The following is a 27,964-nucleotide window of genomic DNA, read 5'->3' as shown; positions in this document are numbered from 1 at the left end:
TGTTCGTATCTCAATCGCAATGTAGTTTCAAACACAATCTTTCAAAGTTTGACTGGGGAATTGAGGTGAGGATGCAAACAGTGCCACTGCCGTTTGGAAAAAGGAAGAGAAAAAAACACGTTATAAAAATATATCAACCTGGGATTTGTTCCGAGACAAATGGTCTTCGTTCAAGATAAACATTGAATAATAATGGTGGAGATAGTTGAGTAAAATCTATAAATTTCAGCGATTAAAAGGATAATGTATTCAATCGATTTAGATTTTTGTCGCTTGGATTAGTTCTGCAGCCTTCTCAGTCATGCAGTTAGAATTCCGAAAATTGATGTTTGGAATTGTAACACTGCTGGTTATATTTCTGATAATTGCTGAAGTCCAGGAAGAAATTGGGTAAGTATAGCGGTGTTTCTGATTCGTTTTGTTCATGATTTCTGTTGCACTATAAACGTGTTATCTAGATGTGAAATTGCATTATTCAAAGAAATTGAATCTTATGTTCATGTGCAAATTGTTTTCGATGCTGCGTTATCTTCACTCATTCAGGAGAACTTTAGAAGACATTGAGTGCTCCTCCAACGTTAACATTTCTCCAGTAGGCTGTAGGCTGTTAGGAGACATTTGCAGAGTTTCATTCCAAAAACGCTATACATTTTCTGAAATGTTGGTAAATTAGCTTTCATTGTTTAAAGATATTATGAAAGAGATTAGTGTGTTTTTTTTCACTATCTAATCATGGTATGGGGTTGTTCAATGACAGACGTATTTGTTTAAAATCTATTGCTTGATGGTTTCTTTTGCAAAATGCTACATATCAGCTTAACGCTCAACTAAATGAGTAGTACTGCTAGGTTTTAAATAACTACATTTTTTATGAAGAAATGTACCAAATGATACATTTGTGACGTCAATATTATTATTATTTTTTGTAATAATACAGTAATACGAGATCTGTATGTAAAACATTTACATTTGACCTTTTAGTAATTTAGCAGATGCTCTTATCCAGAACGTCTTACAGTAAATGGATTCATCTTAAAATAGATAGGTGAGACAACCACATAAAGTATCACAGTCAAATATACAGGATATATATATTTTTTATTTCAAATCAAATCAAATTGTATTTGTCACATGTGCCGAATACAACAGGTGTAGTAGACCTTACAGTGAAATGCTTACTTACAAGCCCTTAACCAACAATGCAGTTTTAGGAAAATACCCCCCAAAAAGTAAGAGATAAGAAAGAGAAAAATGAAGGAGCTGCAGTAAATAACAATAGCGGGGCTATATACAGGGGGTACCGGTTCAGAGTCAATGTGCCAATGTGCGGGGGCATCTGTGTCGAGGTAATTGAGGTAATTATATACATGCAGGTAGGGTTATTAAAGTGGCTATGCATAAATAATAACAGAGAGTAGCAGCAGCATGGGGGAGGGGGGTGGGGTGCAAATAGTCTGGGTAGCCATTTGATTAGCTGTTCAGGAGTCTTATGGTTTGGGGGTAGAAACTGTTTAGAAGCCTCTTGGACCTAGACTTGGCGCTCCGGTACCGCTTGCCGTGCAGTAGCAGAGAGAACAGTCTATGACTAGGGTTGCAGGAGTCTTTGACCATTTTTAGGGCCTTCCTCTGACACCGCCTGGTATAGAAGTCCTGAATGGCAGTAAGATTGACCCTGGTGATGTACTTGGCCGTACGCACTACCCTCTGTAGTGCCTTGTGGTCAGAGGCCAAGCAGTTGCCATACCAGGTGTTACATCTTCTCCTGCCACGCCCTCTACTCCTCATCCTGTGTCTCCTTAACCTGCCACCACTCCCCCAGTGCTCTCTCCCTCTCTCTCTGTGTGTGATTGTGCCTGTTTTCCTTGCCTGACACGGTTTTCCTCTCAGCTGCAGTTCTGCCAGCGCTGACTCTGGTTCCTGTCTCCAGTCCCACGTCTCCTCATCCTGCAACTCTGCCCTGGATTCTCCACTCTACTGCTTCCTTGGATTCCCCTCCTGCCCTGCTTATCCTCTCCCCTCTCACTCCAGCCTCAGCCTTCTCACCTGGTTTCCTGCAACCTGCCCAAGCTTCCCCTGGCCTGCACTCCATCTTCCCCCTGTTTCAATAAATACCTTGGTTACTTCATCCCAGTCTCCTCGTCTGAGTCTGCTCTTTGTTTTCCCTGTTCCACTGTGCGAAACAGTACGATCTGGCCAAAGAGATGAAGCCAGCTCTCAGATCCTCTCCACCAAACCCTCGCTGGCCAAGGCGCCCTGCTTGAGCAACATGACCAAGCCCTGAAAGCCCTTTTGGAGCACATCAAGGTGTTTTTACGCAGCCTGTCTAACCTACAGGGCCAAACCTTCGCCCAGAGCTCACAACCAGTCCCAAGGCATTTTGCCGTTTGTTCCGACTCCCGAGCACCACGATGGTAACCTCAGAGCTTGCAGAGCCTTTTTAGTACAATGTTCACTAGTATTTGAGCAACAGCCCTACTCTTATGCTAGTGAACGGACCAAGATTTCCTTCCTGATTGGCTGCCTCCGTGGAGCAGCGCTTTCCTGGGCCACGGCGGTGTGGGAGAGATAGTCCCCCATCTGCTTCTCCTACTCCAGACTCACGGAAGAGATGAAGAAAGTCTTTCGACCACCCGGTCTGCGGTAAGGATGCCGCTAAACGATTCCTGTCCTTCCGTCAAGGCCCTTAGTGTTGCTGAGATGGCATGTGAGTTTCGCACCCTCGCCGCTGAGAGTGGCTGGAATGAGGAGGGCCTTCAGGGAGAATTCCAGAACGCACTCATTGAGACCATCAAGGATGAGATGGTGTCTAGGGATGAGCCGGATGGACTTGATGAACTCATCTCTCTCGCCACCCGCATTGACAACTGTCTCCATGAGCGATGGAGGGAGAGAGTAGGTAGGGTTGCATGCACCATAACATCTGCTTCAGCGCCTTCTCCGACTGCATCCCTTTCCAAGGCTCTTCCTGATCCTGAACCCATGCAGCTCGGTCTGGCCTGTCTCTCCAGAAAAAGGCAGCGGCGCATCGGTGCTAGGAGCTGCCTATACTGTGGCCAGGTTGGTCACTTTGTCTCCACTAATTCTCTGCGTCAATCAAAAGAGGGGGCTCGGCAGTAGTGGGGGATATACTGTTGAGCCAAATCGCCTGTCCATCTTCCCCCAGACCCCTGCTTGAAGGCAACCTTGTGTGGCAGAGCCAGGCTTTCCCTCTGTCTGCTCTCATGGATTCGGGCGCCAACGAGAGCTTCATGGACCGAGGTGTCACTACTCAGTTGGGCCTGGCCACTGTCCCACTCGATTCACCTCTCGATGCAACTCTCTCAACAGACAGCTCCTCGCCCTAGTCTGTGAGAGAACCTTCCCTGTAAACCTGTGTCTCTCTAGAAACCACCAGGAAAAGATCCATTTCCACATAATCGACTGTCCTTACTCCCCCCTGGTTCTTGGCCATCCATGGTTAAAGCTACACAACCCACAGATTGACTGAACCCCCGGAAAGGTAACCACTTGGAGTTCCTTTTGTCACTCAGATTGTCTACATTCTGCCCTGCCTTGTCTCTGCCCCAGTCGATTCCAAAACCTCCGGACCTGTCATCAGTTGCTCCAGAGTATCACAATCTAGCTCCTGTGTTCAGTAAGCACCACGCCCTGTCTCTGCCGCCTCATCGGGCGTACGACTGCTTCATTGACCTCCAGCCTGTAGCTCCTCTTCCCAGTAGCCGGTTATTTAACCTCTCTCGCCCCAAGCAATAGGCTATGGAGAGGTACATCCTGGATTCTCTGGCTGCAGGACTTATCAAGCCATCATCCTCCCCGGTGGGTGCTGGGTTTTTCTTTGTGAAGAAGAAGGATGGGTCCCTGAGGCCGTGCATAGACTTCCGTGGGCTGAATAATATCACAGTAAAGGACAAGTACCCCTTGCCCCTCATCAGCTCTGATTTTGCTCCCCTCCATGGTGCCGCAGTGTTTTCCAAACTCAACCTCCGGAATGCCTACCACCTTATCCGCATAAGAGAGGGGGACGAGTGGAAGACTGCATTCAACACACCACTGGGTCACTTTGAGTATTTGGTCATGCCTTTTGGTCTGACTAACGCCTCTGCTGTTTTCCAGAACCTAGTCAATCGTGCTGAGGGACGTGATTGGGCACTTTGTTTATGTCTATTTAGATGACAACCTGATTTTTTTCCAAGGATCCTGAGGCTCACCAGCAACACGTTCGCCAAGTTCTTCAACCGCTGTTGGAGAATAAGCTTTTTGTTAAAGCTGAAAATGTGTGTTCCATGCTGCCTCATAGTCTTTCCTGGGTTTTATTATTGCACAGGGACAGTTACCTATGGACCCTGCCAAGGTCTTGGCAGTCACAGAGTGGCTTGCCTGAAGCAGCTACAGCATTTCCTGGGGTTTGCACATTTTTACAGACATTTCATCCGCAACTACAGCCATCTGGCTGCACCTCTCACCTCCACCTCCACTCTGTTCCACTGGACTCCTGAGGCAGAGGCAGCATTCCTGGAACTCAAGCGTTGCTTCACCTCCGCTCTGGTCCTTACTCAGCCCGACCCAGGACTCCAGTTCATCGTGGAGGTGGAGGCCTCTGACACCGGGGTGGTGCTGTTCTGTCTCAACATTCTTCCTCTGATCAGAAGGTCCACCCATGTGCATTCTTTTCCCGTAAGATCTCACCAGGCAGTGATGCAACCCGTCAGGATGCTCTCGATGGTGCAGCTGTAAAACCTTTCGAGGATCTGAGGATCCATGCCAAATCTTTTCAGTCTCCTGAGGGGGAATAGGTTTTGTCATCTTGACAACTGTCTTGATGTGCTTGGACCATGTTAGCTAAACAAGGGATATATAGCCTTTTGCAACAACAAAAAATATCATTATACACATTTAAAATCTATGAATAAAAAATCTGAGAACAGTAATATTTTACACACACATGACGGTACCCATAAGCAATAATGTCTGATGAAAAAACACAAATGTGAAGAATTGGGGGATATAACGTTTTGGAAATTAACTCTTCAATTGTGTCCATTTCAATGTTACAAACCGCTGTCCATTTGTTGACACATTCTACTCCTATTTCTTTACTGTACATCTTGCATTTTTAATCGAACCTTTCACTTTAGCTTTCCCTTTGTGATATCCCAGTATAATAGCCTAATGCAATTGACGACAGATGTTCAACAGACGCTCTATACCTGGATCTACAAAGACCAATTTGTCTGCAGTGTAGCCTCCATGCATTATATAGTAGGCTCCAGTATCTTGAAGGACTACCTTCAGATCCTGTGTGTGTGTGCGTGTGTGTGTGTGTGTGTGTGTGTGTGTGTGTGTGTGTGTGTGTGTGTGTGTGTGTGTGTGTGTGTGTGTGTGTGTGTGTGTGTGTGTGTGTGTGTGTGTGTGTGTGTGTGTGTGTGTGTGTGTGTGTGTGTGTGTGTGTGTGTGTGTGTGTGTGCGTTCGTGCGTGTGTGTGTAATCTTGGCACTTTACTTATGGGGTGCATGGATGGAATAATTGCTACAAAACTAGGGGAGTCCTAACACATGGGATCAAAAGTAGGCTACCTAGTATGGAGAGAATGGACTGGTAATCAGATAGTTTCAGGTGTAACTCTACACTGTTAACTCTCTTCACTGCATAATACTGAACTCTCTAACAGCTGTGTCAACTGGGTTTTGCTCTAATTCTATTGCTCTTTCATAATAAAAACTGTGTATAGTCACTATTTTAGAAGACATACTATCACAATAGACCAGACCATTGTATCAAAAGGAACCAGCCCAAGACTTGGAAGCCCATTTTGCTTTCCACATCAAACCTTGAATCAATTGCATCATCAGCCTGAGTTGAGGAACCCCAGGGCTTCTTGACAAATGGCATGCGCTTGGTGGTTTTGTTCAACACTTCAGTGTATCCTGTGTGCACTCCAGCTCCAGTCATGTTATGGTATACAGGGCTGTTTGGTGGGTGAATGTGTGGATAGAAGATTACGGTTTGATTTGTTACTGAGAGCAACAGACTGGAGACAAAATGAACAGTTCCCTTTCAAATCAAATCAATTTGTATTTGTCACGTGCCGAATACAACAGGTGTAGGTAGACCTTAACGTGAAATGATTAACCAGCCCTTAACCAACAATGCAGTTCATGAAATAGAGTTATATTTACTAAATAAACTAAAGTAAAAAATAAAATAAAAAGTAACACAATAAAATAACAATAACAAGGCTATAAACAGGGGGCACCGACACTGAGTCAATGTGCAGGGTCACAGGCCAGTCAAGGCAGTTTGTACATGCAGGTATGGGCAAAACAACCGTGCATAGACAATAAACAGCGAGTAGCAGCAGTGTGAAAACAATGGGTGGGGGGGATGTCAATGTAAATAGTCCGGGTGGCCATTTGATTAATTGTTCAGCAGTCATATGGCTTAGAGGTAGAAACTGTTAAGGAGCATTTTGGTCATAGACTTGGTACTCCGGTACCGCTTGCCGTGCGGTAGCAGAGAGAACAGTCTATGACTTAGGTGACTGGGGTCTTTGACAATTTTTGGGGCCTTCTTCTGACACCACCTAGTATATAGGTCCTGGATGGCAGGAAGCATGGCCCCAGTGATGTACTGGACCATACGCACTACCCTCTGTAGTGTCTTACGGTCGGATGCCGAGCGGATGTGTGGATAGAAGATGGATATGGATGTACTAGGCGGTGATGCAAACGGTCAGGATGCTCTCGATGGTGCAGGATCTGGGGACCCATGCCAAATCTTTTCAGTCTCCTGAGGGGAAAAGGTATTGTGGTGCCCTCTTCACAACTGTCTTGGTGTGTTTGCACCATGATAGTTAGTTGGTGATGTGGAAACCACGGAAATTAAAAGTCTTGACCCACTCCACTACAGTCCCCTCGATGTTAATGGGGGCCTGTTCAGCCCGTCTTTTCCTGTAGTCCACAATCAGCTCCTTTGTCTTACCTCACTGCCAGGTCTCAGACCTCCTCCCTATAGGCTGTCTCTACGTTGTCGGTGATCAGGCCTACCACTGTTGTGTTGTCAGCAAACTTAATGATTGTGTTTGAGCCGTGTTTGGCCATGCCGTCGTGGGTGAACAGGGAGTATAGGAGGGGACTAAGCACGCACCCTTGAGGGGCCCCAGTGTTGAGGATCAGCATGGCAGATGTGTTGTTGCCTACCCTTACCACTTAGGGGCGGCCCGTCAGGATGTCCAGGATCCAGTTGCAGAGGGAGGTGTTTACTCCCAGGGTCCTTAGCTTGGTGATGAGCTTTGTGGGCACTATGGTGTTGAATGCTGAGCTGTAGTCAGTGAACAGCATTGTCACATAGGTGTTCCTTTTGTCCAGATGGGATGGGGCAGTGTGGAGTGTGATTTAGATTGCATCATTTGTGGTTCTGTTGGGGCGGTATGCCAATTGGAGTGGGTCAAGGGTTTCCAGGATGATAGTGTTGATGTGAGCCATGACCAGCCTTTCAACACCTTTTGTGGCTACCGATGTGAGTGCTACGGGGCGGTAATCATTTAGGCAGATTACCTTTGCTATCTTGGGCACAGACATAACTGAGCCCTGCATCAGAAGACTCTTCTATCTTACAAAAATACAACTCTTGAAGCTTGGAAGATACAGTTCTGCCTTCTGATAGGACAAGAATCAAGATTCTTGTGGCTGTAAATGTTAAGTACCTGGAACAGTTGGTACTGTAGCACTTTATTTTACAGTACAGAGATTACCAGGTATTTATTACAAAATGATGGTGGTAATATCACAATAATAATCATGTGTATGTGGTAATTACAGAGTAATAACATATTAATTACAACTGTTTGTTTCATGAAGGAGCTTTCCTATATTGGAACATCTCTCCACTCCAAGAACAATAGAATAGTTGTGTTGCTCCCTAGATAGCACAGCTAGGCCTGTCACCTTCATTTGAGCAGACTGAATGCTCCTGGCTCCTTGTCTGCTGCCTGGCATATTAGTGATTCTACTTGCCTCTGTAATAACTGACTCAAGATGCAATTGTACATACTTAATTGAGACACACTCAATTTGCAACATCCTTTTGGACATAATGGAGCCGTAGTATTAGAGTACTGTGTGCTTGCTCTAATTTAATTTCTGGAGCTTTATGGTTTTATAAACCCCATGAGAGTTGGGACTTTGAAGTAGATATGTTAGCCGACTTAATAGTTTTTTCTTTAATACATTGATGTTGCTGTCATAAAAGGCAATAAAGGTCAATGTCTTGAGCAGTAGTCCATGCTGCTCATAGTGTACAGATTGTATCATTCAGGGTTGATCTATACAAGATTTATAGAGGATGTTTAAGCAATGTTGACCAACTACACCACTTTATCCAGACTCACAAGTAGAGGTCGACCGATTATGATTTTTCAACGCCGATACCGATTATTGGAGGGCCAAAAATGCCCATACCGATTAATTGGCCGATTTTTATTTATTTATTTGTAATGATGACAATTACAACAATACTGAATTAACACTTATTTTAACTTAATATAATACATCAATAAAAATCCATTTAGCCTCAAATAGATAATGAAACATGTTCAATTTGGTTTAAATAATCCAAAAACAAAGTGTTGGAGAAGAAAGTAGAAGTGCAATATGTGACATGTAAAAAAAGCTAACGTTTAAGTTCCTTGCTCAGAACATGAGAACATATGAAAGCTGGTGGCTCCTTTTAACATGAGACTTCAATATTCCAAGGTAAGAGGTTTTAAATTGTAGTTATAGTATTTATAGGACTATTTCTCTCTATACCATTTGTATTTCATATACCTTTGACTATTGGATGTTCTTACAGGCACTTTAGTATTGCCAGTGTAACAGTATAACTTCCGTCCCTCTCCTCGCCCCTACCTGGGCTCGAACTAGGAACACATCGACAACAGCCACCCTCAAAGCATCGTTACCCATGCAGAGCAAGGGGAACAACTACTCCAAGTCTCAGAGCGAGTGACGTTTGAAACGCTATTAGACCGCACCCCGCTAACTAGCTAGCCATTTCACATCTCGGGAGTTGATAGGCTTGAAGTCATAAACAGCGCAATGCTTGAAGCACAGGGAAGAGCTGCTGGCAAAACACACTAAAGTGCTGTTTGAATGAATGCTTACGAGCCTGCTGTTGCCTACCACCGCTCAGTCAGACTGCTCTATCAAATATCAAATCATAGACTTAATTATAACATAATAACACGCAGAAATACGAGCCTTTCGTCATTAATATGGTAGAATCTGGAAACTATCATTTCGAAAACAAAACATTTGTTATTTCAGTGAAATACGGAACTGTTCGGTATTTTATCTAACGGGTGGCATCCCTAAGTCTAAATATTGTTGTTACATTGCACAACCTTCAATGTTATGTCATAATTACGTAAAATTCTGGCAAATTAGTTCGCAGTGAGCCAGGTGGCCCAAACTGTTGCATATACCCTGACTCTGCGTGCAATGAACGCAAGAGAAGTGACACAATTTCACCTGGTTAATATTGCCTGCTAACCTGGATTTCTTTTAGCTAAATATGCAGGTTTAAAAATATATATTTCTGTGTATTGATTTTAAGAAAGGCATTGGTGTTTATGGTTTGGTACAGTCGTGCAACGATTGTGCTTTTTTTGCAAATGCGCTTTTGTTAAATCATCCCCTTGCGTTGCATCGATTATATGCAACGCAGGACACGCTAGATAAACTAGTAATATCATTAACCATGTGTAGTTAACTAGTGATTATGATTGATTGATTGTTTTTTAGAAGATACGTTTAATGCTAGCTAGCAACTTACCTTGGCTTCTTACTGCATTCGCGTAACAGGCAGGCTCCTCGTGGAGTGCAATGAGAGTCAGGTGGTTAGAGCGTTGGACTAGTTAAATGTAAGGTTGCAAGATTGAATCCCGGAGCTGACAAGGTATAAATCTGTCGTTCTGCCCCTGAACAGGCAGTTAACCCACTGTTCCTAGGCCGTCATTGAAAATAAGAATGTGTTCTTAACTGACTTGCCTAGTTTTAAAAAAATCGGCCAAATCAGTGTCCAAAAATACAGATTTCCGATTGTTATGAAAACTTGAAATTGGCCCTAATTAATCGCCCATTCCGATTAATTGGTCGAATTCTACTCACACGCACCGGTAACAGTCAGATTGGTAGATCATTTGGCATGTCCTGTTTTTCCCCTCAGGTGTATACATAAGATACCTGAGACATTGAGGTACCTAGCTCTACCAGGGATCATATGACACATTTTGCTCACATGCTTCTTTAATGACATGAATGGCCTTCAGCACTCATGTATCAGTGTTACACCAACAACAGTTCTGTTTCACTGTCTGACTGCGTTTTGATGCATGCTCTTCTCTTTCACGTTCATGTCAATGTGATGAGCCTACTGCTCATCTGAATACACATTAAGAGCATAGCCATGGATATTCTGACAGCCTGAATTATATGTGATGCCTGGAATTTGATTAAACCACCTCTTGCCCCTCACACTTCATGTTCTGCACGATTCCATTCATCTGAAAATCATATGATGAATTATTCTGATAGTGGCTAAAATAACTTTTTCGTTGGTCTAGGAATATTGGAGGTTCCAGAACATTGTACTTGCACAGCCTCATCCCCAAGCCCAACAGGTTTGTCAGGCTGACCTGCTCCTTCTTCCATTGCCTTCTGGTTTTATAATACTCATCAATTCTGTTATTCTAGCCTTTTATTTGCTTTCCCCTTTGAGCTATTATGCTTGCAGACTTGTCAAATAATTAACAGACTTAATACACATGAACATATCAGCAGTGGATTACAGAATTGTGTGTATCTAATTTAAATTATTAATACATCACCCAATTGATGTACATTCTCAGGTGTGCAAGTGATAGACAAATAGAAATTCCCTGGGGTTTGAAAATAAGTAATTAATGAAGACATGAAATTGACTGGCTTTCATTACACATTGGATGGCTTTACACACATGACATCGTTGTTCATTCAAGCTGCTTTTTCAAGTGATGATTTGAGTTCTTATATCACATGTATCAAAGTCATGTTGCCTTTCATTTCTAATGGATGCCTCGCTGTCCTATTGTAGAAATGTAGCAGTGAAAGCCAATCCTACACCTTTAGGCAATGAAGGGGAGGAAAAGAGTCCTGATTCTCCTTCAGGCTTGAAGAATGCCACCAGGCTCTCTTCAGATAACTGGACCTTCAACAGAACCCTCTCCAGCCTCATCAGGTAGGAATACAATCCTCTTCTGCATTGGTCTCTATTAGGTCTCACACTCCCATAAGCTGGGTATTCCTTCATGGATGACCTTCTTTCTTCTATAGGAAGAACATCCTGGGGTTCTTTGACCCAGAGAGGGACATCTCTATTCTGAAGGGCACATTGAAACCTGGAGATGTCATCCACTACGTCTTTGACCGTCAGAGCACTACCAACATCTCAGAGAACCTGTACCGGTTGCTACCCACAGCATCCCCCATGAAGAACCAGTACCACAGAAGCTGTGCCATCGTAGGGAACTCTGGGATCCTACTCAATAGCAGCTGTGGGCCAGAGATAGACTCCCATGACTTTGTAATCAGGTGAGGTTCCCATAACAGCTATTCCATAAATTGAATTGATACAGGTGATTTTCAGTAGTGCGTTAAGGCATCTCCGTTTAATTAAGCAATCTTCTCGTATAAAAGGGAATTATGAGTTAATTTATTGCTGCATTTTCAGTGAAATATTCAGGATAGTAATGAGTCTCTCTCTATAAAAGCACTATTCATCTTTATACTCATCTAACTAAATCAAATCAAATCTTATTTGTCACACACACATGGTTAGCAGATGTTAATGCGAGTGTAGCGAAATGCTTGTGCTTCTAGTTCCGACAATGCAGTAATAACCAACAAGTAATCTAGCTAACAATTCCAAAACTACTACCTTATAGACACAAGTGTAAGGGGATAAAGAATATGTACATAAAGATATATAAGTGAGTGATGGTACAGAGCGGCATAGGCAAGATACAGTAGATGGTATTGAGTGCAGTATATACCTATGAGATGAGTATGTAAACAAAGTGCCATAGTTAAAGTGCCTAGTGATACATGTATTACATAAAGATGCAGTAGATGATATAGAGTACAGTATATACATATACATGTGAGATGAATAATGTAGGGTATGTAAACATTATATTAGGTAGCATTGTTTAAAGTGGCTAGTGATATATTTTACATCATTTCCCATCAATTCCCATTATTAAAGTGGCTGGAGTTGAGTCAGTGTGTTGGCAGCAGCCACTCAATGTTAGTGGTGGCTGTTTAACAGTCTGATGGCCTTGAGATAGAAGCTGTTTTTCAGTCTCTCGGTCCCAGCTTTGATGCACCTGTACTGACCTCGCCTTCTGGATGACAGCGGGGTGAACAGGCAGTGGCTCGGGTGGTTGTTGTCCTTGATGATCTTTATGGCCTTCCTGTGACATCGGGTGGTGTAGTTGTCCTGGAGGGCAGGTAGTTTGCCCCCGGTGATGCGTTGTGCAGACCTCACTACCCTCTGGAGAGCCTTACGGTTGTGGGCGGAGCAGTTGCCGTACCAGGCGGTGATACAGCCCGACAGGATGCTCTCGATTGTGCATCTGTAGAAGTTTGTGAGTGCTTTTGATGACAAGCTGAATTTCTTCAGCCTCCTGAGGTTGAAGAGGCGCTGCTGCGCCTTCTTCACGATGCTGTGCCTTCTTCACGATGCTGTCTGTGTGGGTGGACCAATTCAGTTTGTCTGTGATGTGTATGCTGAGGAACTTAAAACTTACTACCCTCTCCACTACTGTTCCATCGATGTGGATAGGGGGGTGTTCCCTCTGCTGTTTCCTGAAGTCCACAATCATCTCCTTAGTTTTGTTGACGTTGAGTGTGAGGTTATTTTCCTGACACCACACTCCGAGGGCCCTCACCTCCTCCCTGTAGGCCGTCTCGTCGTTGTTGGTAATCAAGCCTACCACTGTTGTGTCATCCGCAAACTTGATGATTGAGTTGGAGGCGTGCGTGGCCACGCAGTCATGGGTGAACAGGGAGTACAGGAGAGGGCTCAGAACGCACCCTTGTGGGGCCCCAGTGTTGAGGATCAGCGGGGTGGAAATGTTGTTGCCTACCCTCACCACCTGGGGGCGGCCCGTCAGGAAGTCCAGTACCCAGTTGCACAGGGTGGGGTCGAGACCCAGGGTCTCGAGCTTGATGACGAGCTTGGAGGGCACTATGGTGTTAAATGCCGAGCTGTAGTCGATGAACATCATTCTCACATAGGTATTCCTCTTGTCCAGATGGGTTAGGGCAGTGTGCAGTGTGGTTGAGATTGCATCGTCTGTGGACCTATTTGGGCGGTAAGCAAATTGGAGTGGGTCTAGGGTGTCAGGTAGGGTGGAGGTGATATGGTCCTTGACTAGTCTCTCAAAGCACTTCATGATGATGGAAGTGAGTGCTACGGGCGGTAGTCGTTTAGCTCAGTTACCTTAGCTTTCTTGGGAACAGGAACAATGGTGGCCCTCTTGAAGCATGTGGGAACAACAGACTGGGATAGGGATTGATTGAATATGTGCGTAAACACACCAGCCAGCTGGTCTGCGCATGCAGAGGGTGCGGCTGGGGATGCCGTCTGGGCCTGCAGCCTTGCGAGGGTTGACACGTTTAAATGTTTTCCTCACGTCGGCTGCAGTGAAGGAGAGTCCGCATGTTTTAGTTGTGGGCCGTGTCAGTGGCACTGTATTGTCCTCAAAGCGGGCAAAAAAGTTATTTAGTCTGCCTGGGAGCAAGACATCCTGGTCCTTGACTGGGCTGGTTTTCTTTTTGTAATCTGTGATTGACTGTAAACCCTGCCACATACCTTGTGTCTGAGCCGTTGAATTGAGATTCTACTTTGTCTCTATACTGACGCTTAGCTTGTTTGATTGCATTGTGGAGGGAATAGTTACACTGTTATGTAAGCACAGTCCCTTGGATTGAACAAATACTTCACCTTGAGGAATCAATGCCACTGAGCTAGAACACGCATTGTCCACACCTTTGAAATACCCGCTACTTTTTTGACCTTCAAGTTTGTTTGATGATTTACAGACTTTTAGAAATGAGCAGCAATACTTACAGCAATTAAATTCCTTCTGGGTAAATGTGACATTTTAAAAAGCTACTGCTGTCTACCCAAAATGTAATGAGGTGCTTTAGAGAAGCACTGCCGTTAGTTCCTACGACTGCTACACTCATGTACCAGGGGAGAATGTCTGTCTGAAACCATCCGTCAGTGCTGCTCTGTGCGAGTGTGTCAGCAAATGGTTTCTGGGAGTAGGTTATTTATTGCTACTCACCGGTTTATCTGTCAGTAACAACAAAGTACAACTATGAATTGTAATGTTACAGGGGGAAGAGATCCAGTTTGCCTTACTGTGTCGCCAGTACGGCAAGGCATTGTGATTATGATGAAGAGAGAGGTATCTGAACTAATTAATGGGAATTGGGAATCATTGCCCAGTATGCAGAATTAAGTGAAATAAATGCATTTTAAATGCATTTGTCACATGTGCCAAATACAACAGGTGTAGTAGACCTTAAAGTGAAAGGCTTACTTACAAGCCCTTAACCAACAATGCGGTTTTAAGAAAGATAAGTGTTGAGTAAAAAATAAATAAGTAAAAAAATAAAATAAAGGTTACAAATAATTCAAGAGCAGCAGTAAAATAACAATTGCGAGGCTATATACAGGTGGTACCTGTACAGAGTCGTTGTGCGGCGGCACCGGTTAGTCGAGGTAATTGAGAGTTGCAGCAGCGTAAAAGCGGGTCTGGGAAGCCATTGGAATAGTTGTTCAGGAGTCTTATGGCTTGGGGGTAGAATTAAGAAGCCTTTTGGACCTAGACTTGGCACTCCCGTACCACTTGCCGTGCAGTAACAGAGAGAACAGTCTATGACTAGTGTTGCTGGAGTCTTTGACAATTTTTAGACACCACCTAGTATTGAGGTCCTGGCCTAGTATTGTGGTCTTGTCACGAACCGGCTCAAAGCCCGTAACAAAGGGAGACAACGTGGAGATAAGGAGTAACAAAATATATATTTATTAACTAAAGCAACTAAGGAAAATATACAATGGTGTGTGTAATCAGTAATCAGTAGTGTAAGTGAATGTTTTGCATGCATGAATGTGATAATGCAGGGTGTTGAAAGGTGCCAAAGCAAACAAACAAAAGGCCACCAAGAACCACAACACAATCTACAAAGGTGTCTGCATGGAGAGAGTCTCTTCCATGAATGTGGAAGAGGTATATTTATCCTGGGAGACACATGGCCCAGGTGTTTCCCATGAAGCTGACGACCCTCCCAACTCCACCCACCGGCATCCTAATAAGGAAACAAGAACAGACAGAATACGGCAGACAGAGTGGGAGGGTCGTCACATTCCCCCCCATAAAACCGGGGACCAACAAGGACCCCGGAACATCATACCAGCCTCTGCGTCCCAAATTGACACAGCCTCTGCGTCCCAAATTGACACAGCCTCTGCGTCCCAAATTGACACAGCCTCTGCGTCCCAAATTGACACAGCCTCTGCGTCCCAAATTGACACAGCCTCTGCGTCCCAAATTGACACAGCCTCTGCGTCCCAAATTGACACAGCCTCTGCGTCCCAAATTGACACAGCCTCTGCGTCCCAAATTGACACAGCCTCTGCGTCCCAAATTGACACAGCCTCTGCGTCCCAAATTGACACAGCCTCTGCGTCCCAAATTGACACAGCCTCTGCGTCCCAAATTGACACAGCCTCTGCGTCCCAAATTGACACAGCCTCTGCGTCCCAAATTGACACAGCCTCTGCGTCCCAAATTGACACAGCCTCTGCGTCCCAAATTGACACAGCCTCTGCGTCCCAAATTGACACAGCCTCTGCGTCCCAAATTGACGAGGGGTTATGTGTTCACACCTCCACCAACCAACCTCCTCCTCCCCAGACCTCAGCAACCTTTGTGCATAGGAAGCAATATTTAAGAGGAAAGAAGAACACACGACCAGGAGGGAACAGACATTATGAGGGGTTATGTGTTCACACCTCCACCTGCACCAACCAACCTCCTCCCCAGACCTCAGCAACCTTTGTGCATAGGAAGCAATATTTAAGAGGAAAGAAGAACGACCAGGAGGGAACAGACATTATGAGGGGTTATGTGTTCACACCTCCACCTGCACCAACCAACCTCCTCCCCAGACCTCAGCAACCTTTGTGCATAGGAAGCAATATTTAAGAGGGAACACAAGACCAGGAGGGAACAGACAGGAAAGATAGAACATGACAACCCGAAACAATGGTCAGTCACGTAAACATTCAGAAACATGGCACAAAAGACCAACAGCTACAAACTCCAACGAAAAGAACATCAGGGTCCTTCTTAATTTTTACAACTCCCAACGATTCATAGTCACTTCCAACGATTCATAGTCACTGCCAACGAAACAGAATCACTAATTTCAATCATTTAACCTTGTAGTGTTCAGCAATCTTCAACAGCTGTTCTTTAGTACATAATTCTAACAGGTCCTCTGATGGAAAGCGAATGAACTTGTATACATGAGACACCATAGTCATAAGTAAATAATCTTGCTCAACCCCTCTGCTGAGCACATCAGACCACAACCAGAGAAATGACAATCACCCTGAGCACCACAGAAGAGAGATGTGATACGGAGCTTCCCCAAAACCTACAATAACTCAACCCTAGTCTTCGTGCAGATTTGCGGTGGGTATTTACGCACTGTAGCCCGCTGGCAAGGAAATAGAACTCCCCAGCATGCTGGCAAATTCCACCAAGCCACGGATGTGCCCCCGAGACAACTGCTCAGTCCACAGACACCACACAAAAATAACAAACATTTAACCATGCCCAACATGTCCAAAATTTAAACACGTCGCTAAGCCTATCAGGGGAAAAAGGCTATAGCTCCGGGTAGCAAGTTGCACTACCCTACACAAATCTCCTACCGAGGTACACAGCCGATTTACTCACCACCTCAGACTGACTTCCCAACAGAAAGTAGAACAAGAGTTTCCAGGCTAGGCAGGGCCTGGAAACTAACCATTCTCCAACGCAGCACACAAACCAAACAACAAAGGCAACCAATACTGGGCCTATCAAACTCAATATGCAAACCAAACACATACCTCCACGGTCTCCCAAACCAATAGTTCAAAGATCCCGGATGAGCTCCCACTTGTCACGAACCGGCTCAACGCCCGTAACAAAGGGAGACAACGTGGAGATAAGGAGTAACAAAATATATATTTATTAACTAAAGCAACTAAGGAAAATATACAATGGTGTCTGTAATCAGTAATCAGTAGTGTAAGCGAGTGTTTTGCATGCATGAATGTGATAATGCAGGGTGTTGAAAGGTGCCAAAGCAAACAAACATGCCACCAAGAACCACAACACAATCTACAAAGGTGTCTGCATGGAGAGAGTCTCCTCCATGAATGTGGAAGAGGTATATTTATCCTGGGAGACACATGGCCCAGGTGTTTCCCATGAAGCTGACGACCCTCCCAACTCCACCCACCGGCATCCTAATAAGGAAACAAGAACAGACAGAATACGGCAGACAGAGTGGGAGGGTCGTCACAGATGGCAGGAAGCTTGGCCCCGGTGATGTACTTAGCCGTACTCACGACCCCCTGTAGTGCCTTGCAGTCAGAGGCCGAGCAGTTGCCATACCAGGCAGTGATGCAACCATTCAGGATTCTCTCGATGGTGCAGCTGTAGAACTTGCTGTAGAACTCTCTTGGGGGGGAATAAGCTTTGTCGTGCCCTCTTCACGACTGTCTTGGTGTGTTTGAACCATGATAGTTTGTTGTTGATGTGGACACCAAGGAACTTGAAGCTCTCAAACTGCTCCACTACAGCCGATGAGCTTTGTGGGCACTATGGTGTTGAACGCTGAGCTGTAGTCAATTGTCGTGTCTTTGGCTATGCCGGATTAAGTGGCGCTCCAGTACCACTTGCCATGTAGTAGCAGAGAGAACAGTCTATGACTAGTTTTGCTGGAGTCTGCTATTCTATAAAATTATTTATCTGTAATTAATATTACCTGATTAAGCTAATCAGGTAGATAATTAACTAGAAAGTTGGGGCACCACAAAATAATGACCTGGTAATCTTTTACATCAATAGCAGTCCATATGTAATCATCACCTTGTTTAGTCTCATCTGAAAGTTGTAAATTCTTGGTTATCTTCACGAACCCTGGCTAACAAGTTGAATCAGCAATACAAAATGTGGTTTAATTATGTATTTACTAAATAATCACACAGAATGGATCATACATTGATTACAAATTATGTCATAAAGAAAATGTCCCTGGTGGACGGAACAGATACGACGGCTGGTTACACAAAGAGAGGAAGTTGGGTTTGAGTGAAAGAGCAGGAAGACTGAGTAACAAAGGGAGAAGCTATGCTATCGTAAATACAGAATCTTATCCATTCTAAATTTGAAAAAGGAGAATGCAATAAATATTTACTCTGAGCTGCGCTTCGGTAGATGGGAGGTCGGGTTGTCCAGCATGGATCTCTGGTCCTCTGAAGACTGTCTAGTGGTGAACTGGAGCTTGGTAGAATTAATACTCTGTCCGTCTTCTCCTAGCCCCCGTTTAGCGACTGCTGCTAGCTCAACGGCTAGGAGGTATCACTTCTGGAGTGAATAAGAGTTCAAAGTTCATACGAAGTTGCCATACTTTTAAGCTCATGCTATATTCTGGCTGGTATTGTCGAAATTCATCCTTCCGAGGTGTAGGTCGTCACCTTCACATTGAAATTCGATGCTAATTTCGTTAGATTCTCTAAGGTTGGCTTTGTTCTGTAGGTGGTCTTTGTCCTTTCAACATGGGGACCTCAAGTCCACACGTCCTTGGAACAGCTTATTATCTGAGCCCTTTTAAATGTAGGACTGTCGCCCTAACGTCATCAGAACAGAAAGTTACATTTTCCTCAAGGAATTTATATAGGAGGGGAGAGAAGGGTGTGTTTCATAGTTTATAACCAATGTCTCTTCACATGTGCGGTGCCACTGAGTGAGCAGAGCTTTAACCTTATGAAAACCCAATTCTCTCATTTGGAAGCTAAAATTACATTTAATATTTTCACAAATAGTTTCATATTTAAACACTTAAATTGCACAACAATTTCATGTGAATTTGATAACTATAATGTGTAGACTTTCCAAGATACAGTTTATGTCATCCTATCATTAGCAAGAATGTCTCAGACGCCAACTGATCTGGCATCATATTCATTAAGTACTTATTTCACACTAGAAGGTGTGCTTCTACACCTGCATTGCTCGCTGTTTGGGGTTTTAGGCTGGGTTTCTGTACAGCACTTTGAGATATCAGCTGATGTACGAAGGGGTATATAAATACATTTGATTTGATTTGATTTGAAGTACCAACTCATATTTGGAAATTGAATACAAGGTTCACAAAGAAGTACATTTCTAGCCTCTCTAACAGGGTTGATGTGGTATGCTCTACCCGCTTAGTTTTCACAAAAAAACAACAGAAAATGTTTTTTTTTTAAACATTTGCTTTTACACTATGATTTGACTATGATATGTTTAATGTTTCTTTTGAATAAAATATTTAAAAAGGAATAGTTTCACCATATTAAAACGTTCAGTTCGCGTAACAGGGTTGACCTTAAAATGAGGGACAGACTAATGAATCACTAATCACATGAAATAAATAATACTCTTCAGAACTGACTTTGTCAAAGAAGCAAAATAACTAGGGCTTTACAATGACGGTGAAACTTTTTTGTATTAAGTGAGTGGAAATGTTCCTAGGAGTGACACAGAGTTGATGGAGGGACATGTCAAAATGCTGAATTTTGGCACTTTAGCAAGACTTTAGTTGTATAAAAATAAATCAGATGTATTGAATTCTCCATGTGGTCTATATTAAAGGGCACTTCAATTAATATAACAGTCTTTTAAAATTCAGCATTGGTTCACAATTTCTACTTAAAATATCAAAGGGACACAAAAGGCACTAATTTCGTAGAACGACTTATACAGTGCCTTATTCAGACCCCTTGACTTTTTCATAATTTTGTTAGGTTACATTCTTATCCCTAAAATGTATTAAATCGTTTTTTCCCTCATCAATCTACACACAATACCCCATAATGACAATATCCCCTAAACTGTTTATTTTTGCGAATTTATTACAAATAAGAAACTGACCCTTCACGGAGTACTTTGTTGAAGCACCTTTGTCAGCGATTACAGCCTCAAGTTTTCTTGGGTATGATGCCATAAGCTTGACACACCTGTATTCGTGGAGTTTCTCCCATTCTGCTCTGTAGATTATCTCAAGCTTTGTCAGGTTGGATGGGGAGCGTTGCTGCACAGCTATTTTCAGGTCTCTCCAGAGATGTTCGATCGGGTCAAGTCCGTGCTCTGGCTGGGCCACTCAAAGACATTCAGAGACTTGTGCTTAGGGTTGTTGTCCTATTGGAAGGTGAAACTTCACCCCAGTCTGTGGTCCTGACCACTCTGGAGCAGGTTTTCATTAAGGATCTCTCTGTACTTTGCTCCGTTCATCTTTACCTCAATCCTGACTAATCTCCCTGCCGCTGAAAAACATCTCCACAGCATGATGCTGTCACTACCATGCTTCACAGAAGGATGGCGCCAGGTTTCCTCCAGATGTGATGTGATGCTTGGCATTCAGGCAAAAGTGTTCAATCTTGGTTTCATCAGACCAGAGAATCTTGTTTCTCATGGTCTGAGAGTCTTCAGTTGCCTTTTGGCAAACTCCAAGTGGGCTGTCATGTGCCTTTTAGTGAGGAGTGGCTTCCGCCTGGCCACTCTACCATAAAGGCCTGATTGGTGGAGTGCTGCAGAGATGGTTGTCCTTCTGGAAGGTTCTCCCATCTTCACTGAGGAACTCTAGAGCTCTGTCAGAGTGACCATCGGGTTCTTAGTCACCTCACTGACCAAGGCCCTTCTCCCACAATTGCTTAGTTTGGCCTGGCGGCCAGCTCTCGGTAGAGTCTTGGTGGTTCCAAACATCTTCCATTTAAGAATTATGGAGGCCACTGTGTTCTTGGGGACCTTCAATGCTGCAGAAATGTTTTGGTACCCTTCACCAAATCTGTGCCTCAACACAATCCTGTCTCGGAACTCTACAGACAATTCCTTCGACCTCATGGCTTGGCTTTTGATCCTACATGGGGACCTTATATAGACAAGTGTGTGTCTTTCCAAATCATGTCCAATCAATTGAATTTATCGCCGGTGGACTCGAATCATGTTGTAGAAACATTTCAAGGATGATCGCTGGAAACAGGATGCAAACTAAACACCTTCTTTGCACGTTTTGAGAATAATACAGTGCCACCGATGCGGCCCGCTACCAAGGACTGCACCCCCTCTCCTTCTCCGTGGCCAACGTGAGTAAGACATTTAAACATGTTAACCTTTCTAGGGCAGGCGTTCTGCTAGCGGAACCCCTCGACAACATTCCGCTGAAAAGGCAGCGTGCGAAATTCAAAAATATTTTGGGGAAATATGTAACTTTCACACATTAACAAGTCAACTACAGCAAATGAAAGATAAACTACCCATTGGATCCGATTTCAAAAAGGCTTTACAGCGAAAGCACAACATATGATTATGTTAGGTCAGAGCCAAGGCACAAAAACACACACAGCCATTTTTCCAGCCAAAGGGAGGAGTCACAAAAAGCAGAAATATAGATCAAATTAATCACTAACCTTTGATGATCTTAATCAGATGACCCTCATAGGACATTATGTTACACAATACATGTATGGTTTTTTTTCGATAATGTGCATATTTATATCCAAAAATCTCAGTTTACATTGGCGTGTTACGTGCAGTAATGTTTTGATTCCAAAACATCCAGTGATTTTGCATAAATACTCATAATAAACATTGATAAAAGATACAAGTGTTATTCACAGAATTAAAGATAGACTTCTCCTTAATGCAACCGCGGTGTCAAATTTCAAAACAATTTTATGGAAAAGGCATAATCTGAGTACGACGCTCAGAACCCAATCCAGCCAAAGAAATATCCGCCATGTTGGAGTCAACAGAAGTAAATATTCACTTACCTTTGATGATCTTCATCAGAAGGCACTCCCAGGAATCCAAGTTTGACAATAAATGACTGATTTGTTCCATAAAATCCATCATTTTTGTCCAAATAGCCACTTGTTGTTAGCGTGTTCAGCCCAGTAATCCATCTTCGTGAGGCGCGAGCACGACGTCCAGACAAAAACTCGAAAAGTTCCATTACAGGTCGTAGAAACAAGTCAAACGATGTATGGAATCAATCTTTAGGATGTTTTTATCATAAATCATCAATAAGGTTCCAACCGGAGAACTCCATTGTCTGTAGAAAAGCACTGGAACGAGAGCTAACTCTCTCGGGACCGCGCGTCACGAGCCTGAGACACTCTGCCAGACCCATGACTCATTCAGCTCCCATATCCCCCTCCTTTGTACCAGAAGCCTGAAACAAGTTTCTAAAGACGGTTGACATCTAGTGGAAGCGTTAGGAAGTGCAACTTTACCCCATAGACACAGTGTATTCAGTAGGCCAAGTTTCGAAAACTACAAACCTCAGATTTCCCACTTCCTGGTTGGATTCTTCTCAGGTTTTCGCCTGCCATATGAGTTCTGTTATACTCACAGACATAATTCAAACAGTTTTAGAAAATTCAGAGTGTTTTCTATCAAATACTAATAATAATATGCATATATTAGCATCTGGGACAGAGTAGGAAGCAGTTCACTCTGGTCACACTATTCATCCAAAAGTGAAAATGCTGCCCCCTATCCCAAAAAGGTTTTAACCCTCCCATGACTGTGTGGCCATGCCCGCCTCCAACTCAATCATCAAGTTTGCAGACGACACAACAGTAGTGGGCTTGATTACCAACAACGACGAGACAGCCTACAGGGAGGAGGTGAGGGCACTCGGAGTGTGGTGTCAGGAAAACAACAACTCACTCAATGTCAACAAAACAAAGGAGATGATGAGGGAGCACCCTCCTATCCACATCGACGGGACAGCAGTGGGGAGGGTGGAAAGTTTTAAGTTCCTCGGCATACACATCACGGACAAACTGAAATGGTCCACCCATACAGACAGTTTGGTGAAGAAAGTGTAACAGCGCTTCTTCAACCTCAGGAGGCTGGCCCCTAAAACCCTGACAAACATTTTACAGATGCATAATTGAGATCATCCTGTTGGGCTGTATCACCGCCTGGTACGGAAACTGCACCGCCCACAACCGGAGGCAAAAAACCTGCCCTCCAGGACACCTACAGAACCCGATGTCACAGGAAGGCCAAAAAGATAATCAAGGACATCAACCACCCGAGCCACAGCCTGTTCACCCCGCTACCATCCAGAAGGTGAGGTCAGTACAGGTGCATCAAAGCTGGGACCGAGAGACTGAATAACAGCTTCTGTCTTAAACAGCCATCACTGACACAGAGAGACTGCTGCCTACATACAGACTTGAAATCATTGGCCACTTTAATAAGTGCATCACTAGTCACTTTTATAATTCCACTTTAATAATGTTTACATATCCTGCATTACTCATCTCATCTCATATGTATATACTGTATTCTGTACCATCTATTCTGTACCATCAGCATCTTGCCTATGCTGCTCTGTCTTCACTCATCCATATATTTATATGTACGTGTTCTTATTCCATCCCTTTACTTACATAGATTTGTGTGTATTGGGTAGTTGTTGTGAAATTGTTCGATTACTTGTTTGATATTACTGCACTGTCGGAACTAGAAGCACATGCATTTCACTACACTCACATTAACATCTGCTAACCACGTTTATGTGGATTTGATTTGACCTGAGCTCAATTTCGAGTCTCATAGCAAAGGGTCTGAATTCTTATGTAAATAAGCTATTTCTGTTTCGTGGTTTTTATACATTTGCAAACATTTCTAAAAACCTGTTTTCGCTTTGTCACTATGGGGTATTGTGTCTAGATTTCTGAGTTACGTTTTTTTAAATCCATTTTAGAATAAGGCTGTAATGTAAATAAAATATGGAAAAGGTCAAGGGGTATGAATACTTCCCGAAGGCACTGTATATGGTGGAAGAGTAAATCCCCAACCCCCTTGCTACAGTAGTGTCAGATCAACATGGAAATTGCAAGACAGGTCAGGATAAGTTGGCAGAGAAAGACATGGTTTAGCAAGGGCAGTTAGCAGGGAGGGAGTGATGAGGGATTTGCTGAGGTATTCAGGCAGGGAGATAATCCCTCTACTCACAGCAGTGCTCAGCTCCACCCACCTCTGGCTCTCACACAGTAGCCTCACATTCTACTTTCATAGATATAGGACACTTTTTTCCATTTTAGATCATTATCTCTCTGTGCATTGGCACTGTTTAGTAATCATTTTTACTGAGGTCAGTCAAGTAACTTTCTGTGAACACCATACCAATACACAGCAGCATGACACATGGCATACATTAATTAAGGTTTTCAACCCTGAGCTAGGTGTGTTTGGTATGGGATTATTCTTAGCTGACTGATTATGTGCCTAATTCAAGTTGAACAATGTCTGAGCTACCCAAATGAGTGTATGTGGTGTTTAGAGCTTCTGGAGGACAGTAGGATATGGCCAATTTATGACTTCTGGGTATTGACCTCAATATTTCTGGCAGACTAATCAAAAGGATGAAGTGATAGCATAATAATTTATATGCATGTCTCTGTGCAGATGTAACCTGGCGCCAGTGGAGGAGTATGCTGGGGATGTGGGGCGGCGCACCAACCTGGTGACCATGAACCCATCGGTGGTGCAGCGGGCCTTCCATGACCTGGCCAGTGAGCAGTGGAGGGAGCGCTTCCTGCAGCGGCTCCGGGGCCTCAGCGGCAGCGTGCTGTGGATCCCAGCCTTCATGGCCAAGGGAGGAGAGGAGAGGGTGGAGTGGGCAATCCGTCTCATCCTGCTGCACACCGTGGATGTGCACACCGCCTTCCCCTCACTGCGCCTTCTCCATGCTGTCAGAGGGTAAGACAAGGAGGGAACACGTGTGCTCTTTGTGACACTGCACTAATCTAGCAGCAGTTCACAGGTCCCCTGCTATTTTTAAACACAGCATTACACTTACTCTAAAGGCCGTTGGTGACCAACTTACTGCCGCTTACTGCTGCTGGCCTCTCTGTCTACTGTTGGATTTGCAGAAGGAGGACAGTTAGACAGGGACAGCAGGACTGGTATTTTCTGTAGTATAGTTAGGCAAAAAGCCTGGAATCTTCTCTGAAAGGGCAATAAAAGTTTTGAAATGCAGGGAAAACGCTAATGAAATGCAGTGCATGTCTATGACATTTTAGCTATACTGGTTTTTGATAAATGCTCAATATGCCAAACTGAATACTTTCCCCTGGGCTTCTGCTTCTCTGACTACTAGATGCCCTTTAAATAGATCATCATTTCGCTTCCCCATGGACCTGCTAGTCCAGAGAGTCTACTGCTAGGAGAGTATCTATAGGTCCTGGTGGGACAGACTATGAGTGAGAGGACCAGATGGACCTTGCTTTGTTACTTGCGGCCCCAGACCCAATGTCTTATCACAATTCAGCTCCTCTACTCAAGTCCACTAGCTCCTAAATAAAATAAAATAAAATGTATTTATATAGCCCTTCGTACATCAGCTGATATCTCAAAGTGCTGAAAACCAGCCTAAAACCCCAAACAGCAAGCAATGCAGGTGTAGAAGCACGGTGGCTAGGAAAAACTCCCAAGAAAGGCCAAAACCTAGGAAGAAACCTAGAGAGGAACCAGGCTATGAGGGGTGGCCAGTCCTCTTCTGGCTGTGCTGGGTGGAGATTATAACAGAACATGGCCAAGATGTTCAAATGTTCATAAATTACCAGCATGGTCAAATAATAATAATCACAGGCAGAACAGTTGAAACTGGAGCAGCAGCACGGCCAGGTGGACTGGGGACAGCAAGGAGTCATCATGCCAGGTAGTCCTGAGGCATGGTCCTAGGGCTCAGGTCCTCCGAGAGAGAGAAAGAAAGAGAGAATTAGAGAGAGCATACTTAAATTCACACAGGACACCGTATAAGACAGGAGAAGTACTCCAGATATAACAAACTGACCCTAGCCCCCCGACACAAACTACTGCAGCATAAATACTGGAGTCTGAGACAGGAGGGGTCAGGAGACACTGTGGCCCCATCCAATGATACCCCCGGACAGGGCCAAACAGGAAGCATGTATCCAGCCAGAGATCTAAGTGAAAGCCACCACATAGGGAGGGAATGGCACTTATTGTTTGGGCTTATGCAATAGGACCGTGGTGTGTTTACAAGTGTATGCTAGTTCAATAGATTCTATAGAAAAATGTTCAGATATTAAGGAAAACATTGAACACTCACTGATAAATAGCTCAAGCCTAAAACAAACATTCTTAAGATTTGTATACATTTTTCTTAAGACATCTGATATTTCTTTCTCAGATCTCAAGTCTCTTGGGTGCCTTGAAGGACCATTTGATTGTTTACTCTCCCTCTTCATTCTTCCTCGTCAGGTATTGGCTGACTAACAATGTCCAGATCAAGAGACCCACTACTGGTCTGCTGATGTACACCATGGCCACTCGCTTCTGTGAGGAGATCCATCTGTATGGCTTCTGGCCTTTCCCTCGGGATTCACAGGGGAAACCAGTCAAGTACCATTACTATGACACTCTGACCTACGAGTACACATCCCATGCCAGTCCACACACTATGCCATTGGAGTTCAGGACACTGAGTTCACTCCACAGACAGGGGGCGCTGCGACTCAACACTGGCTCTTGTGATGCAGGAATGTAATCTAAAAATGCAGCATGGAATGTACACTGAGTATACCAAACATTTCGATCACCTTCCTAATATTGAGTCGCCCCCCCACACACACACTTCTGCCCTCAGAACTGCCTAAATTCGTCCGGACATGGACTCTACAAGGTGTCAAAAGCGTTCCACAGGGATACTGGCCCATGTTGACTGGGCCAGTATTGACTGTTGAGTGTGAAAAACCCAGCAGGGTTGCAGTTCTTGACATAAACCGGTGCACCTGGCACCTACTACCATACCCTGTTCAAAGGCACTCTCTGACTGGCACACATACACAATCCGTTGCTCAATTGTCTCAAGGCTTATAAATCCTTCATTAACCTGTGTCCTCCCCTTCATCTATACTTATTGAAGTGGATTTACCAAGTGACATCAATAAGGGATCATAGCTTTCACCTGGATTCACCTGGTCAGTCTATGTCATGAAAAGAGCAGGTGTTCTTAATGTTTTGTACACTCAGTGTAGATCGCCATCAAAATGACCGATACACTTTTGGGAAAAGACCTCTTTCTGAGTTGATGTCTATCAGACACAGACATCTCAAAGGAAATAGTTTCATTGTATGAAACTGTTACAGGACACTTTTATGAAGCTATGAATTGAGTTCCATGACAGTATGTAGGATCATGCATGTCTAATTTGGGCTCATATTGTTGCCCTACAAGAGACATGAGCAGTGAATAATTTTGAAAACATGTTTACAGTAACCTGTGAAAATGATCTAAAACAGAAACATGTTGCTTTGTTCATTGTTAAATCAAACTAATTGGTGTTGGTAGGCAAATTGCTTCTTTGTCAATGAGAAGACTGAAAATGTTATTGCATTTACATGGCAAGTGTGTCATCTAAAATGAATGTAATTAAAACGTTTATAAATACTTCCTCCAAGGGCAATGTGAATGTGAATTGAACTACTAAGTTATCAATAATCAATTTTGGTCATTATTCCTTTGAATTATACAATAAATCTACTTCACCAGTA

At 43.8% G+C, this 27,964-nt stretch overlaps 1 protein-coding gene across 1 annotated transcript; it reads left to right on the top strand.

Moving 5' to 3' along the window:
* LOC109888659 (alpha-2,8-sialyltransferase 8B) lies at positions 1-27,964 on the top strand. The gene is made up of 6 exons (XM_031822769.1): positions 1-390; positions 10,619-10,675; positions 11,128-11,271; positions 11,367-11,624; positions 24,851-25,144; positions 26,672-27,964. Exons 1-6 carry the CDS (start codon positions 302-304, stop codon positions 26,955-26,957), a joined length of 1,128 nt encoding a protein of 375 aa, XP_031678629.1. The 5' UTR covers positions 1-301; the 3' UTR covers positions 26,958-27,964.

The sequence above is a fragment of the Oncorhynchus kisutch genome, linkage group LG4 (genome assembly GCF_002021735.2).
Source record: "Oncorhynchus kisutch isolate 150728-3 linkage group LG4, Okis_V2, whole genome shotgun sequence".
NCBI lineage: Eukaryota > Metazoa > Chordata > Actinopteri > Salmoniformes > Salmonidae > Oncorhynchus > Oncorhynchus kisutch.
Note: the sequence above shows the minus strand (reverse complement) of the source record. Positions and strands in the feature narration are given on the sequence as shown.